The sequence below is a fragment of the Miniopterus schreibersii genome (genome assembly GCF_964146895.1).
Source record: "Miniopterus schreibersii genome assembly, chromosome: 1".
NCBI lineage: Eukaryota > Metazoa > Chordata > Mammalia > Chiroptera > Miniopteridae > Miniopterus > Miniopterus schreibersii.
The window spans coordinates 156,441,842-156,458,152 of record NC_138101.1 but is presented as its reverse complement, the minus strand read 5'-3'; the positions used below and the strand labels follow the sequence as shown (position 1 = coordinate 156,458,152).

The 16,311-nt window shown below is 39.5% G+C and overlaps 1 protein-coding gene across 4 annotated transcripts in view; it reads left to right on the top strand.

Moving 5' to 3' along the window:
• Window positions 1-14,198, top strand: part of SLTM (SAFB like transcription modulator) — a 43,787-nt gene extending 29,589 nt beyond the window's left edge. For all 4 annotated transcript variants that reach the window (XM_081147384.1, XM_081147383.1, XM_081147382.1 and 1 more), the window contains 11 exons: window positions 476-579; window positions 677-843; window positions 1,292-1,377; window positions 1,609-1,772; window positions 4,143-4,323; window positions 5,049-5,173; window positions 6,030-6,200; window positions 8,534-8,845; window positions 8,924-9,062; window positions 11,327-11,487; window positions 13,519-14,198. In XM_081147384.1, the coding sequence (XP_081003510.1) occupies window positions 476-579; window positions 677-843; window positions 1,292-1,377; window positions 1,609-1,772; window positions 4,143-4,323; window positions 5,049-5,173; window positions 6,030-6,200; window positions 8,534-8,845; window positions 8,924-9,062; window positions 11,327-11,487; window positions 13,519-13,627 (1,719 nt within the window). In that variant the 3' untranslated portion in view covers window positions 13,628-14,198. The remainder of the gene's footprint in view (window positions 1-475; window positions 580-676; window positions 844-1,291; window positions 1,378-1,608; window positions 1,773-4,142; window positions 4,324-5,048; window positions 5,174-6,029; window positions 6,201-8,533; window positions 8,846-8,923; window positions 9,063-11,326; window positions 11,488-13,518) is intronic.
• The last annotated feature ends 2,113 nt before the right edge of the window (window positions 14,199-16,311 follow it).

The window sequence follows — 16,311 nt, the reverse complement described above, 5'->3', positions numbered from 1 at the left end:
CTATTTATGAAAGGGAGGTTACTTTGATTACTAGTATTTCTCAATTTAAAGATGTTACACTGCCCTGGCCAGTTTGACTCAGCGGTTAGTGTTGGCCTGTGGACTGAAGGGTCCCAGGTTTGATTCTGGCCAAGGGCACGTACCTCAGTGGCAGGCTTGGTCCTGGCCCTATTCAGGACACTTGCTGGAAGCAACCAATCAATGTGTCTCTTTCACATCGATGTTTCTCTCTCTCTCCCTTCCACTCTCTAAAAAGCAATGGAAAAAATATCCTTGGGTAAGGATTTAAAAATAAATAAAAATAAAGACGTTACACTGGTAGGAAGTAGAATTAGGAATGGTTTTTATTTTTATGCATTCATTTTTACTTTTTTACTTTTTTACATGTTTTTCAAATTTTCTACCGTCAACATTTTATAATCATAAAAATGTACTTTAAAACATAAAGTTTTTTTTTTCTGTTTAAACTTTTCAGGTTAAAGGCGATCCGTCTAAGAAAGAATTAAAGAAAGAAAATGATGAAAAGAGTAGTTCAAGAAGTTCTGGGGACAAAAAAAATATGAGTGATAGAAGTAGCAAGTAAGGATTTATGTTTTTGATAAGTAAGTGGACGTTTCTGGTACATTGATGAAGCAGTTCTCATTCTGTTGTTTCTTGTGTGGGGTGGTGTGGTCAGGACACAAGCCTCTGTCAAAAAAGAAGAGAAAAGGTCGTCTGAGAAATCTGAAAAAAAAGAAAGCAAGGATGCTAAGAAAATAGAAGGTAAAGATGAGAAGACTGATAACGGATCAAGTTGCCAGACTCCAGAATTGATTAAAAAAAGTGAAGACAAGAAGCGAATAAGTATGCTATGTGTCTCTCTTCTCAATGTCTTTCTAATGTATTCTGCAACTTAATTTTTACAGTGGTAGGGACAACTTGAAATGAAAACCAAATAAGTATTTAAACTTTGTTGTTAATTGTCACTGTTTTAGAAAAGGAGGTGTAATAGGACTAAGTGTCTTCTTTTCTCCTCTTAGAAAACAAATGTGTTTGCCCCACTAAGCCTCTTTACTATTAAATCTGGGCTGACCTAAAACAGCCGTTGATTTATAACTGCAGTTCTTTGAAAATATTTGCACTAGCAGATTGAGCTGTTTCTAAAAACGTTGCATTTATGTTCTCATAAAATAAGTAGGTTTTTAAATTTCATATATTGATTTGTGAATATCTTGTCTAGGAATTTAGCATTTTCACATTATATTTTTTAAATGAAATGTTCAGACAGTTATGTAATTTTTGTCTCTCTTAGGTTCAAAGAGCCCTGGACATATGGTAATACTAGATCAAACTAAAGGAGATCATTGTAGGCCATCAAGAAAAGGAAGATATGAGAAAGTAAGTCTGAAAGGGGTGTTGTATACAGTTCCACCCTATTGCAAAAAAAAGATAATTCCATATCTCTGTAACCGTTCTCTATAATTAGCTCTGTCATAATTCCATGCTTGAAAATCTAAGAAAAAGGGAATGCCATTACTCATCTAAGCTTTTTAAATGACCAGCTGAATGTGAAAAGCAAAATCCAAACGTATTTTAACATCTAGTCCTTTTATAATGTTTTTTCTATAGATTCATGGAAGAAGCAAGGACAAGGAGAGAGCTAGCCTTGATAAGAAAAGGGACAAAGACTACAGAAGGAAGGACATCTTGCCCTTTGAAAAGATGAAGGAACAAAGGCTGAGAGAACATTTAGTTCGTTTTGAAAGATTGCGACAAGCAATGGAACTTCGAAGGTAGAAACAGTCTATTTTATACCTGTCTTTAACTCTAGGTACATACTTAATACTATTGGAAATTGTATTCCCACAGAAAACTATTTGCCACTTTTAAGAAGTACAGTAAAACCTAATTATTTCTCAAGTTTGCATGGCATTTTACAATTTTATAAACTACCTTTCTATCTATTGTCTCGAGCTCAACAGTCCTGTAAAACTGGTTATGCCCATTATATAATTGAAAGAAAAAAAAAAAAAGGCCCAGAGAGGCTACATGACTCTTCCAATGCCACATTGCTAATGAGTGGCAGAGTCGGGACTCAGACCCAAGTCTTCTGACTCCAAGTCCAATGCTCTTTCCTCTCCAAAGTTGCTGCCATAAAAGACATGACTTTAAAGGAAATTTTGATTTTTGAGATAAGATAGTCTCCATATAAGCTACAGTGTTCAAATAGTATGTTGACATTTTAGAAAAAAGTTTTTGTACTTTGACTAGAGCCCCAGTGAAGGAAGATTTGCCCTATAAATCTTATTTTGTTCAAGCTCTATCTCAAACCAAGAATTCTCTTTAAAAGAAACAGAACAAAACAGAACATTTCTTTTTTTGGTGGCAGTATCTTAGCTGTTCACCATGAGTATCAGTTTGCTTTTGTATGTCAATTTTTGGGTGCCACTTAAAATAATCTTGTGAAAATGTTTCATAATATAAATTTCCAAATATTAACCTGTCTAATTGAGACATAACTTATCATGGAATTTCATCTATTCATTCACAAGAGTGTTAGGAACTACCAGAGATACTTTTATGAACTTAAATAATACTAGGATTGCCACACACTTTGCTAAAAGGAAATAATTCTTGCATTACTCAGAACCCATTTTCCGTTTTTCTGATGACGTCCCAATATGCTGAACTTCCTATGTAGATGACCAGTTGAGTAGTAGCTACTAGAGCAGCATTGTTCAAAACTATCAGACCCATACCCCTTTTTTATTAAAAAAAAGTTACAGTACTGTTTACTATTCTGAAATAAAATTGATATATAATGTACCTACCTATACAAATAGTGTCCCCCAAAATCAATATTATGCTTTAATATTTAATCTCTAATGTAAAGGAGAAATAAAAGTAATTTATAATAAAGCATGTATTCCAGATATGAATGTTTAGGCATGCCTCTCTAATGAAGTAGTCAGATGTTTGTACCCTCTTTAGACTCAATGAGAATGTGACAGCTACAAACACAGACTGATACTGGTGTGTCGTATTGGTGAGTCAAAGACCAGGAGTGGTGCTGACATCATGACATGGTTTCTGAAGTGGTGAACAACTCTTGGTGAAGTTCTCAAGAGAGTATAATCCCCCCACCCTTTTTTTTTTTTTTTGCAGGAAGTTGCTTTTCTGTGAATATAAAACCATGCCAAAGCAAACAAGCCAACCTAGCATTCATTAAAAATAAGCTCTAGGCTCAGATATTTTTAAAGGTGATTTTGTTTCGTTTTAATGACATAAATGTCCATTATGTCATTTGAAAGATATTAGGCATGTTGGACAGTTTTTTGTTGTGCAGGACTATCCTGTGCATCATAAGCTATTTGAATCCATTGTCCCTACTCAGTAACTGCCGATAGCAGCCCCAGGGTCATTGTAATAATTAGAAATGCCCCTCAGGTTTCCAGGAGGGCAGCACTGACCCATTAAGAACCACCAGGTTGCTGGAGGAAGACATACTGAGGGACAAAGTACACTGAGTTCCTTAGAGCGGGGAAATGACAAAAGCTATTAAAAGTCTAATACAGTAAGTTAATTTAGTTCAGCAAACATTTGAACTACCTCCTGACTCAAAATTGCATATTACCTGGAGCCATCTATTATAGGCTAATGAATACTCTAAAACAGCCCGTAAGGGCCACCATTTTATTATACATAGCATTTGCTGTAATTCGTGTTGATGAGAATGATCCCAAGTCATCAAAATAAGGGGTACCTTGTTTAAGGAGATAGAATATATACTAGATGCTGGAAATTTTTCTATTGAAAACAATACAAGTAGTTCTGTAAATGCGTATATGTAGGATATCTCCTTTTTAAAATGTTAATTGATTAATGGGCTATCATTATAGTGGGATTTTTATTTAAGCAGGAATCGTCTAAGAGGCAACTATATAAAATTCAGCTGCTCAGTTGACAGTCTTAATAAGTGACAGTGTTGGGGTCTGTTTATAAAGTTTTCATATTTTGAGTTTTCTTTCCAATTATATTAAAACTACTTAGATTGAATTGAAATTTAAAATTGCCAATCTCAAGAAAAAAATCAAATTCAAAACTATTCTCTTTCACACAGTGCTAGCATAATTTAAGTATTTCTAAATACTGATTTTTGTTAGACGAAGAGAGATTGCAGAAAGAGAGCGTCGAGAGCGCGAACGCATTAGAATAATTCGTGAACGGGAAGAACGGGAACGCTTACAGAGAGAGAGAGAGCGCCTAGAAATTGAAAGGCAGAAACTAGAGAGAGAGAGAATGGAACGCGAACGCTTGGAAAGGGAACGCATTCGTATTGAACAGGTGCAGTCAGAAAATCTTTTCATCTTAAATAACTGACCTTTTCCAAACCCTGTGATTTTTGCCCTGAAATTTGCTTTACTTTGGTAAAGCTTCTATAGAATGAGTTCAGCTGATGAGCATTTATTAAGTGTCCCTGAAAGATAACAATGAATTAGGTGCTAGTTAAAAATACTTTTAGTAGTCACTTTGTTCTAGCTGATTGGTAATAACCCAAGCTCTGCAATATCATGGCAGCCTAATAGTCTGAGCATAGGACTATGAGTCCAGAGTAGTTGTAATCCAGGCTCTGTCACTATCCCAATCTTAGAAAATAATAACTGTTTCCTTACATATTATAGTGGGAATGATTTCCCAAGGCTGGAAGGAAATAATGCCTCTCTCTGCAGAATTGCATCCAGGGTTTTAAGGCCCTTAGTGTCCATATGGCTTACGAACTCTATTTCTAATTCCCTGGTGGTGCTTTTGTTTCAATCAAATGATTAAATGAAATCCGATCTTTCCAATTACTTGCCAGCTTTCACCCCCCAATCTGTTATTTTTAATGTTGCAGAACAGTAGCCATAGCCTAGATTACTGATTCCTGGAGCCAGATTTATTTATGTATTTGTCCCAAGTGTTTTGCCTATGATGGTTTTTTAATGACAGGAGTAAAACACGGTTGCATATATACTTACCTTGTGTTTTCATTTTGCATCGGTTGGCTCTTCCTTCTGGGTTGTCTGAAGGAACGACGTAAGGAAGCTGAACGTATTGCTAGAGAACGAGAGGAACTGAGGAGGCAACAGCAGCAGTTGCGTTATGAACAAGAAAAACGGAATTCCTTGAAACGCCCACGTGATGTAGATCATAGGTAGTTATTTGCTTTCTTCTTTTACAGTTACGCTTCCTATCTTGTTCCTTTCAAGCCAAAACGAACTAGAGAACTAGCAAGTGCAGGCAGCCATCACTGGAATAGGAGGTCATGATCAGAGATGGGAATGATTGCAGCAGGAGTGGGCCCAGTGCATGCCAAGCAGGAAGAGTCCGCCTTTCTCCGTTTCCTTCCTGTGCCAAATGTTTTGACTGGAAATGCGTGGTCATGGTAGGCAGGCTTCAGCAGTGGTGCTCACACCCGCTTTCACAATCTTACGGGGTACTGCAGGCAGTGCAGAAATGGATGTCATGAACTTGGGAAGACTAAAATAGAGATTCTGTTTTGTGTGTGCATGATTCACAATTTCAAAAATGTAATACAGTCACTTAATTTTCTTAATATATATATAAATTCTATGAGATTTAGTTGATTGTGTTGAGAAATAGGTGTCGTGAATTAATTGTGCTTGGGGCTTACCTCTCTAACCTTTCCAAAGTTAAGTATAACCAGAAAGATTATATGCTATGGTTCAAATTTTACTATTAAATGGTAAAATTTTACTATTAAATGGTATACTGAATATTTTATCTTATTTGTCTTTTCCATCTAATAATTTTAAAACAGACAGTTTTTCAACTATTTTCTCTCCTGTGAAATTCCTCTAACAGTATATGACTTGACATAATTTAATAATTGATTGTTAGCTCGTACTCATAACAGAAAGTTTTGTGTTTTGAGTTTATTAGCCCTTAGTATCCACAGTTCCTAGCATGTGGTATGTATGACTCCAAGTAAGGTTTGTTTGGTTATTGTAATACTAATTTATATAAATGAGCAAATATTTCTCTTCAAGGCGAGATGATCCTTACTGGAGCGAGAATAAAAAGTTGTCTCTAGATACAGATGCACGGTTCGGCCATGGATCTGACTACTCTCGCCAACAGAACAGATTTAATGACTTCGATCACCGAGAGAGGGGCAGGTTTCCTGAGGGGTCATCAGTACAGTCTTCATCTTTTGAAAGGTGAATAGATTTTGTTGAAAATTGTTGTACTTAGTGTATGAGCCTTGCCTAGGGATAAGTTTGGTTCTCTATTAAAATCTTAATGAAGTACAGGTCAGAACTAAGTGTTCAAAAGAAATTGTATGTTTGGTATTTGTTTTTCAGGCGAAATAAGCTGTGTATTTGAGGATTTTTTTGCTGTAAATGGCCTTCACTCTGTGCACTTTTTGGTATATTCTGGTATGAAAACACCTCAGTATTACAATTCAAGAGTCAAGACCACCCACCTAGGAAGCTGTAAAAATGGGTTTGAACAACTAGGACTTAGAAAGGGAACTAATTTAAAATATGAAACAGCTCTGAGCACCATGCTTAGAAGCTACACAATATCAGGTGCAACAAGCTGAACTTGCATTTCCAGGGAATGACATTCCTGTTGGCCAACAGGTCCCAAGCTCACACCCACCAGGTGTAACTCTTCTTTCCCTTTTCCTTTCTCCGTGTGAAAGATTCTCAGAAATGACCATGGAAAACATCCATCATTGAAATTTACTCTGTGAACCAACTCCTGAGATGATAAGACACGTAGAGTTTACGTGATGACTTTCTATACTTCGAGAAACCCTCCGAGACTAAACCGCCTATTTCAGAACCTAGGTTTCCTGGCAGCCTTTGTCCTTCTGGAGTAAGACAAAAGACAGTTTACTGCCACGTGTGTCAGCCGCAGCTAACCTGTCCAGTAAGGATTTACTGTAAGGGACAGTTTAACTGGTAGACCTCTGTCCATGCTTGCTTTATAATGATTTTAGACCAATTTTTTAAAATAAGTTCTAGGCTTCGAAAACGTATTTGATCCTTTTGCTGGTATAAGGAAGTGGAGAAATCTTCCCTTCAAATGTCAAGCCACCTAAAATAATTTGCTCAGGAGTTATGCTCCATGGAACAGTCATCAGTCCGGTTGCAAACCTTTGTTTTCCTTTACTTTATGTTCTACTCTTCATTCTCCTGTCCAAATATAACAGTGCTGCAACATAAGGAATAAAATGGAATAAAAATAAAAAGCCACCCTCGCCTTGGCCAGTGTTGCTCAGTGCTGCATGTCCTCCCATGCACTAAGCAGTTGCAGTTCAGTTCCCGGGCAGGGCACATGCCCGGGTTGCAGGCTCGATCCCCAGTAGGGGCATTTAGGAGGCAGCCAATAGATGTGCTCTCATATTGATGTTTCTCCCTCTCCTCTCTTCTCTCTAAAAAGAAATCAATTAAAAAATCTCTAAAAAACAAAACGAAACAAAGCACCTTCATTTTATTCATGGATTCTGTGAACTGTCCAAATATGCCTATGAATGTCAGCAACTTCTCGCACTCATTCAAATCTCTCATGTTCTTATAAGTACAGAATTTATAAGGGACAGCTAAAGAGGATTGTAATATGAGGAACATTAAGAGTTGGCCAGGAAAAACAAGTAATCAACTAAAAGTTGCAATAATAACCCAGATTTAAACAAAAAATAAATTTTCATCTTGGATAACAGGATAAAACTTCCGTGTAACATCACAGTCTATGTTAGACTGACAGTATATGCATTAATATACTAGATTTATTTCTTCTACCGTAGCTGCAAATATATTAAATACTTATTTCTTTAATCATTTCTCTTTTCCTTAATGATGGCATTTAAAACTGAGTAACAGTGTTTAGCACTCATTAATTTAGAAAATATAAAAAGGCTTTAGGAAAATAGATACAGTGGACTCATTTTCATATACCATTTGTTGGGGTGAAGTCTCCTTTTGGGGATACTGGTGAACAGAACATTTTCTGGTGTGAGTTATTGCTTTTTGGGCTTATCACAAGCAGATAGTTCCCAAATCTTATGTTTGCCAAGATTATCTTGGCAAAACTCTCCAGCTGCACAGCGATTTCATCTGTTCTCTTTTTGCATGTTTGGTTTTTGTTACTGGGAATGTGATTCAGCACTCAAAATTAGTTTGTTATAGGCGTCCATAGTGAGGTTAAGTAGGCTGGCTTTACCTTCCTAACCATGACAACTAACTGGGAGTACTGTTGGATTCGGATGCGCCTCGGCTGTTACGAGCCGTGAAATGTCCTTCAGGTTGGTAGTGACTTGAGTGTTTGATGTAATCTCTCCTGGATGCTAAAAAACCAGTCTTCATGCCAGACATTTACCTCAATTTAAAAGAATATGAGTTATTATAATTGTGGATTTTTTGGTGGCTTTGCCTTAAGTTAATTTTTACAGAAAGTGTAGTTATTGTAGTTTATGCAAATACAGTTGATGAGGCCAAGTAAGCACTTCTCGGGACCCGTGTTCTTTGTTTTGGATAACCAACAGGCGAGAACGCTTTGTTGGTCAGAGTGAAGGGAAAAAATCACGTCCCGCGGCACGAAGAGAAGATCCAGGTTTTGAAAGGTATCCCAAAAGTTTTAGTGACTCTAGAAGAAATGAGCCGCCGCCACCCAGAAATGAACTGAGAGAGACAGACCGGCGTGAAGTGCGCGGGGAGCGGGAGGAGAGGCGGAGCGTGATCCTGCACGACAGGCCCGACGCGGCGCACCCCCGGCACCCGCGCGACGCGGCGCCGCACCCCTCCAGGGCCGCCTGGAAGGGCGACGGCGGCCTGCCCGGCGACAAGCGCGACGCCAGGTACGCTGCGGGCCGCGGCGCGGGGGCTGGGGCGGACGGGTGGCGGCGGCGGCGTGAGCATCGGGGTTTCTTTGCCAGGGTGGAAAGGCCGGAGCGGTCCGGGAGAGAAGTGTCGGGACACGGCGTGAGAGGGGCGCCCCCCGGGAGTCGCAGTGGCGCGTCGGGCTACGGCAGCAGAGAGGGCGACAGGGTCATCGCGGACCGCGGCGGCGCCCAGGTACGCTCGGGGCTCCCCGCTCCTCGTCCCGGCGGGTCCCGGCGGCGCTTAGCGGTTTGACCTGACCGGAATCGCTGGGAGACTAGTTCCCTGTAAAAGATCTTCATTTTTTCCTTATTTTCCTGTTAGTAGTTGAACATGAGTAGTTCAAAGGAGGAGGACACGAGCCCTGAAATTCTTGTTCCTTTTTTTTTTTTAAATATATCTTGATTGATTTCAGAGAGAGGGAGAGACAGAAACATCAACGATGAGTCATTGATGGGCTGCCCCCTGCGCCCCCTGCGCCCCCTGCGCCCCCTGCGCCCCCTGCGCCCCCTGCTGGGGATGGAGCCGCAGCCCGGGCCTGTGCCCCGACGGGGACGAACCCGATCGCCTGCATCTAGGTCGGCGCTCAGCCGCTCAGCCACGCCCGGCCGGGCTCTTATTCCGCCTTCTAAGTAAACTGGCTGCTGAAATTTGAGAATAATTATATTCGGTAGATGAACCTTCCTAGTGACTTTGGTTTTATTTCTTTTTACGCAGTTGAGGCTTTCACACTAAATGGGAAATGTTTGCCCATATTTGTGTTTCCCTTTTTTTTAAGTACTCTCCTTTCCTACTTCATTAAGTAGCTTTATCTGTAGAACTGAAAGAAAGCTTTTGTCTCTTTTTTGTTGTTTTATTTCTAAAGGTAGATGAGTGGAATATTTTACATTTTTAAATTGCTTTTTACTTTTGTGATACTTTATTGACTTGGATGTTTTATGAGTTAATGATCCTGGAGAGAAGAAAGTATTTTCATCTCTTAAGCAACTATAATGAGCAAAAACCTTTCAGCTAATTTGAAAACATCCTAGTGATGAAACAACTATGGGCTGAAGTAGCACGTATAGAATATCGTGTGAAATTATACACTGAAAAGGATCCCGAAGTGTATGTACTCGTTCTCCAACCTGCATTATACTCTGGTGCTGTTTTCTATTTGAATACAAAATACTAGGTTTTTTAGGGACTTTTTTTTCTACGTTTCTTTATCTTTATTGCTGAAAGTATTACAGGTGTCCCCTTTTTATCCTCATTGAACTTTTAGGGACTTTTTTTACTAGAAAATTATTTTTTAATCCCTTGGCACTCTAGCTAATACCACTGTATACTTAATGTTTCATCTGGAGCATTTGTGAAACAAATCTGGGCCTGATGGCATTATAAGCTTTAATGTTTCTAATAAGTAGAAACATTCAGTAGATCAGTTCATTGAGTTCTTTACCCAAAAAGAACTGTAAGACTGGGTATATAATCAGACATCCTGCTTTATTTAGAGTAAAACCTAAGGTATCTCATAGACTGGCCCTCTGCATTCAGATATTCTTTTATGAGAGATGTTCTGGAAGGGATCCTGTTTCTCCCTCAAAAATTCTATTTTTTCATAATGCAAGTCTGTAAGTTGTTCTGCCAGTATTAACTCTCTAGGTTTCCTTTAGCTCTGTTTTCTGTAGGCTAAGTATCATAATGTTTGATCCTTAGTTCTGGGGCTATTGTTTCTTTGTGTTCAGTACTGTTTTTTATAGTCATGGATGTAAGACCTTGTCAGAGCCATAGCACTAACTAGTACTCTGTAAAATAAGATAACAGCTCTGTTTTTATGTGCTATTCACATGTTGATCACATACCCTAAGTTGTCCTAAGGTTAAGACCTGTAACTATGCCTTTATATAGATAGATGATAGATGATGATAGATAGATAGATAGATAGATAGATAGATAGATAGATAGATAGATGATAGATAGATCCAGGCATTATATAGAGGTCCAGAAATCCTCAGGGTTCAAAAAGTACATGGGTGCTGGAAGGTATAGAAATAGAAATTACAGTGCTGAATCATTTCCCCCATACCCTACCCTGGAAATCCTTTACATTTATTGATACATTATTATTAATTCTTTTATCTTCCCAGAGATCTTACTAATTTGCTTCTGACATTAAAAGCACACTAGCACCCTGGCCAGGTAGCTCAGTGGTAGAGCATCATCCCAATGCACCAAGGTTGTGGGTTCTGTCCCAGGTCAGGGCACATAACAAGAAGCATCCAGTGAATGCATAAATTAAGTGGAACAACAAATCAGTGTTTCTCTATGTATCCCTTCCCCTCTCTCTAACATCAATACTGAAAATTTAAAAAAATAAAAGCACACTGGCATAAGTAAACTGGTGTGAGGCTGAGGGGATCATGGCTTCTTATTTATTTATTTATTTATGGCTTCTCTTTTAATATGCTGTTCTTTAGCACTATCCTGAAGATCGACATGTAGTTGAACGCCATGGACGGGACACAAGTGGACCAAGAAAGGAGTGGCATGGTCCGCCCTCTCAGGGGCCTGGCTATCACGATGCGAGGCGAATGGGTGATGGCCGGACAGGGGCAGGCATGATTACCCAACATACAAGGTAAATGTGTAATTAGTTAAGGATTTTCTGCCAGCACACAGCCAAACCTTTATCCTTAACGGTCAGAATATCTTCTGAGAGATTGACCAGCAGCAACCCTGGATCTGCACAGAGATTTCCCCATTTTAACTCAGGACCTCCAGGAGATTTTATGCGGGGCAGCCGATGTTAATGTTTGCATTTATATTCCTCACTGTAATTAATTGATTGGCATTCTGGCATATTGATGTAGATATAGGTAGTATGTATGTGTGTACGTTAGAATCCAGTAGATAATGAACATTAATTTCAAGTTGGAACCATCTTCTTGTTCGCTACCTACCGTTCCTAAAATTCCTAGAGAGGAAGGAGAAAACTAGAAGTATGTTCTGCTTCCTCCTTTTTCAGATAACTCTAGCAAAACTTAGGACATTAATCCGCAGCCTGTTCATGTGCTAAGAGGCGAGCTTTATTTTCTGTTCACACCAGCACCCATGGAGTCCCTTCAGCAGGCAGGGCTTTTGCCTCCACCTCTCTTGCATGTTCTTTCTTTCCTGTGGCCCCGTTTTAGAAGAAATACTGAACTGCTTAGCAACCCAAGTTACTGCTATTCTATTGGTTGCATCTACCATCAAACTTAAGTGTTTATTTCTACTTGTGCCTGCACAGCCTCATCACTCATTCTGTCTTCAGTTTTTAAAGGCCACCAGTGCCTTTGCTTCCTGGTAAATACAGGTTCTTTTACTTTCTTAGGTCTTAGGCTCCTCGGTGGGTAAACACTATTTCCCACTGTTGCCTTTCCGTTTTTTTTTTTAACACTCCTCTGTTTCTAATGCATCCTAATTTCCTTTTTTTTTTTTTTTATTTCTTTTGCTGGCTCCTTCAAATGGAGCTCTGTATTGTGAGTTCCATGTAGGTGCCCTGCTGTCTCCATAAATTCAGGGTCACAGGCAAACTCCCCTTTCTCAACACTCCACGTTCCAGTTGTTACCTCTGGCGTATTCTGATTTGCCAATGCCGCCATGCATCGCGTTCTCTCAGCCTGGAAGACCTTGGGCCTCATCTTTTTTTTTTTTTTTAATGTATCTTTATTGATTTCAGAGAGAGGAGAGGGGGAGAGAGAGAGAGAAACTTCAATGATGAGAGAGTCATTGATTGAGCCCACAACCCGGGCATGTGCCCTGACGGGGAATCGAACCCCGATCGCCTAGGACCCTAGGTTGACGCTCAACCTCTGAGCCATGCCCGGCCGGGCATTGGGCCTCATCTTTACCCATCTTCATTCCTAGGATAAATTCTAAGTGTGGTGCAGTTGTTGTTTGTTTAATTTGTAAGAGCTATGCTTTCTTCCTCATTTCAGCTTCTATTTGTCTTCCCAAATTAGCCTTTTTTGTGCTCCATCATTCACACTATTTCTAAATTTAACTCCTGGAACTTTTTTATTATACCAGCTACTTGCTTCAAAACCACAAGCAGCTTCTCTAGGTCCTAGGACCTAATCCAGATTCCTCAGCCTGGCAGTCAGACCTTTCCATAAACTAGTTTTATTCTACTTAGTTGTAGGGTTTTTTGGTGGTGTTTTTTTTTTTTGTTTTTTTTGTGTTTTTTTTTTCTTGTATCACTCATTGGTACCTACTGTATATGCATATAAAAGATCCCAGAAACATTTCTTGAATGACATGTTCTCTATGTCAGAGGTTCAACTTCCTGGCTGTGCTGATCTGGAGACCACACTTTGAGAACCACTGCTCCAGCCCCTTCATGTGTATACCCTTAAATGTCTGACTGTGAGGCAAGTTCAAAGCCTTCCTCCACCATTTATTGGCTCTGTGCTCTTGCACAAGGTACTTAACCATCAGATGTCAGTTTCTTCATCAGTAAAGTGGAGTAGTAATGGTGCATCACCTCTTAGGACTGTTGAAAACAGTAAATTACTTAATATGGGGAAAGTACAAAGAATCGTGCCTGGTAAGTTATAAGCACCTTGTAGGTATTAACTGAAATGCTTTGTTCTTTGGTTCTCTGACTTCTTTTTTTTTACACCTTTTTCAGTAATGCCTCCCCGATTAATAGAATTGTACAGATCGGTGGCAGCTCCATGCCAAGAGGAAGTGGCTCTGGATTTAAGCCATTTAAAGGTGGACCTCCACGACGATTCTGAAAATTAGCTCCCACCATGGTTTCAAAATAATTTATTGAAATCTCCAGTAAACTTTATTTTACTCCTTACGAAGAGGACCTCTGCCTTGCTTGAGAGTTCTATCAGACTTTTCTTTTTTTCTCCTTTTTTAAAATTTAACATGATTGCTTTTCTCAATTTTGGAGAAGATGTTTAAATAGTTTTGTTGTAACTTTTAATAGTTTCGTGTATCATTCAACTTTTTTCTTGCAGCACGGATACACATTAGAAAAGATTGGAATCAAAACCGTTTCGTTTAGCGCCGTGTGAATATAAAGGGTAGTTTGCAGCTGTGTGGTGGTAGTTCATTTGCAGCACTAGCTCTGGTTTCAGCCGGAGAGTTACCTGTCACCAAGCATTTTCAGCCTCCGTTTTGAAGGCTGTCTAAGCTTAAAGAGTTTGCTGTCTAATTTTTAGAGAATAAGATTGTTCCTTGCATTTCTGAGTATTATGCAACCTATTTTTGCAGAAGGTACTGTTACATTAAGTGCATCTGTGTATCCTGGTTTTAAAGAATGTACTCTTTTTGAAATAAACCTTCATATTCTGTATAGTTGCTAAAGCGTCGAGAACCTTTTTAATTGTAAATGAGAACCGATTTTCAGTTTGTATAGCAGCATACTTGTTCAGGTTTGCATGGTATGAGACCAAATAGGTGGGTGAAACCTCGGCTGTGAGGTTTGTGTCACTGAGGCTCTTACAATGAGTTGTGCAGGTAAGTGCACTTTTAGGTAATCTGTACTGTTTGGTGGATAAATTCCAACTCGGAATTATGTGGGTATTAATGTTTCCATGTTCCCAACTATGTTGAGAAGTGGAAAAAACCCAGGTTCTAGATGGGTGAGTCAGTTGGGGTTTGTAAATACTTGTATGTGGGAAGGCATTGTTGTCTCTGTGAAAATAAAAGTCCACACCTGGCAGTGTATGTGTCTTTGTTTCCAGCCATTTAGTTGTTAGTCCTCCAGCCCTCTCTGCAGTTAAACCCGAAGTAATTTAAGAGGTTTAGAGCTATAAAGGCAGTTTTTTGGCCTTTGTTCCTGGGAAATAAGTCTGGCTCTGACTATTCACCTCAGTAGCTGGGCAGTACCGGTTTTTGAGGTGTTAAGAGACTTACCCACTAATCTTATGATTTTTTTTTTTTTTTAAGGCATCTTTTCTAGAAAAGCCCTTCAAGGTAAAATCTTAAAGCTTCCCATTTCCCGTCATATAAATCAGTGATGAATAATCCGAATATTCTAAATTCTTGGTAAATTAAGCAGTCTGTATGTTCATACAAAGTAAAAGATGGGAGCAAGTTCAGCTACCCAAGTTCAAATCCTTTCTCCACCATTTATTAGCTCTGATTTTGCACAAGTTACTTAACCTCCAGCTCTCGGGTCTGAGGTCGCCTTTTTTTTTTTTTTTTTAATTGATTTCAGAGAGAGAGAGAAACATTAATGATGAGTGGTTGATTGGCTGCCTCCTGCACACCTCTGCTAGGGATCGAGCCTGCAACCCAGGCATGTGTCCTGACCAGGAATTGAACCGTGATCTCCTGGATCCTACCTAGGTTGATGCTCAACCGCTGAGCTACACCAGCTGGGCTGAGGTCCCCGTTTTGATTTGAGGAGGAGTCTTTATATAAGTTCTTGCAGATGTTACTGCGTGGATATGGGCATGCTTCTGAGATGGCTCAGACTTCTGAGTGCTATGGGCAGCCACGGCACCCTGGTCTTTGGCCCTTTGGGAAACTGGTACTTTTTGTATTCCTCTGGGTTTCATATAGCCTTTTCTGCCCTTCCTAGCCCTACAATTTTGGGAGCAAGTGGGGTATGCGTGGCATGGGGGTGTACTTCATTTCCTGATCCCCCACACTTTGTAGAATGGAACACAGAAACCTCAGTAGAGGAGTGAACTAACTTCAGCTCTGCCTTTCTTTGTGGCTTTGGGTCATTATATCACTTCTAGTCCATTTGCTCATTTAATACAGTGGAACGATCACAAGGGATACATAGTTGCTGACATCTGCTAAGCACTTTATATGCATTTATTTGCCTAATACTCAGAAGCATCCTGCTAGCCATAGAAAACATTTACTGCCCTACCCATTTTTCAGATGGGTATCTGAGAAGTGACCTGTTTTTGAAAAAGCTATACCATGGCAACCTGATGAAAAAATAATTACCCACATTATCTGTGGACTCTTGTGTCCTTTAAGTGTAGAAAAATTGGAACAAATCAATTTTTTAAATTGAGAAAACCTGACAAAACCACCTTCTGAAATGTTGGCATTGATGTTGGGAGCAGCCCTCAAAGTTCAGAGGCACCAGTTATAGATATCTGGCTGGTTAAGGGTCAGTTGTGAAAACCAAAGTTAGAGATTTTATAAAGGAAGCTGGGTTCCTCAAAACCAAGAGAAAGGAGGAAATGTTGCTGTTCCCCAAATACTGGATGAACAATCCAAAGGTTTCACCGTGGGGTAGAAGGTCTTAGCAACTTAGGAGCAACAGTTAGCTCACAGTGGTTCAAGAAAAAGCCGTCTTGGTGAGCTTGGGCAAGACGCCGAAGTCAGAAACTAGATGTGCCGAAAATAAGTGTAAAAGAAAAAAGCCTCAGAGTTATGAGGGAAACTTTCAAACTCTTGAGTACATGAAGTAAGGAAAACTCAAAGGCCCTGTTCTCATATT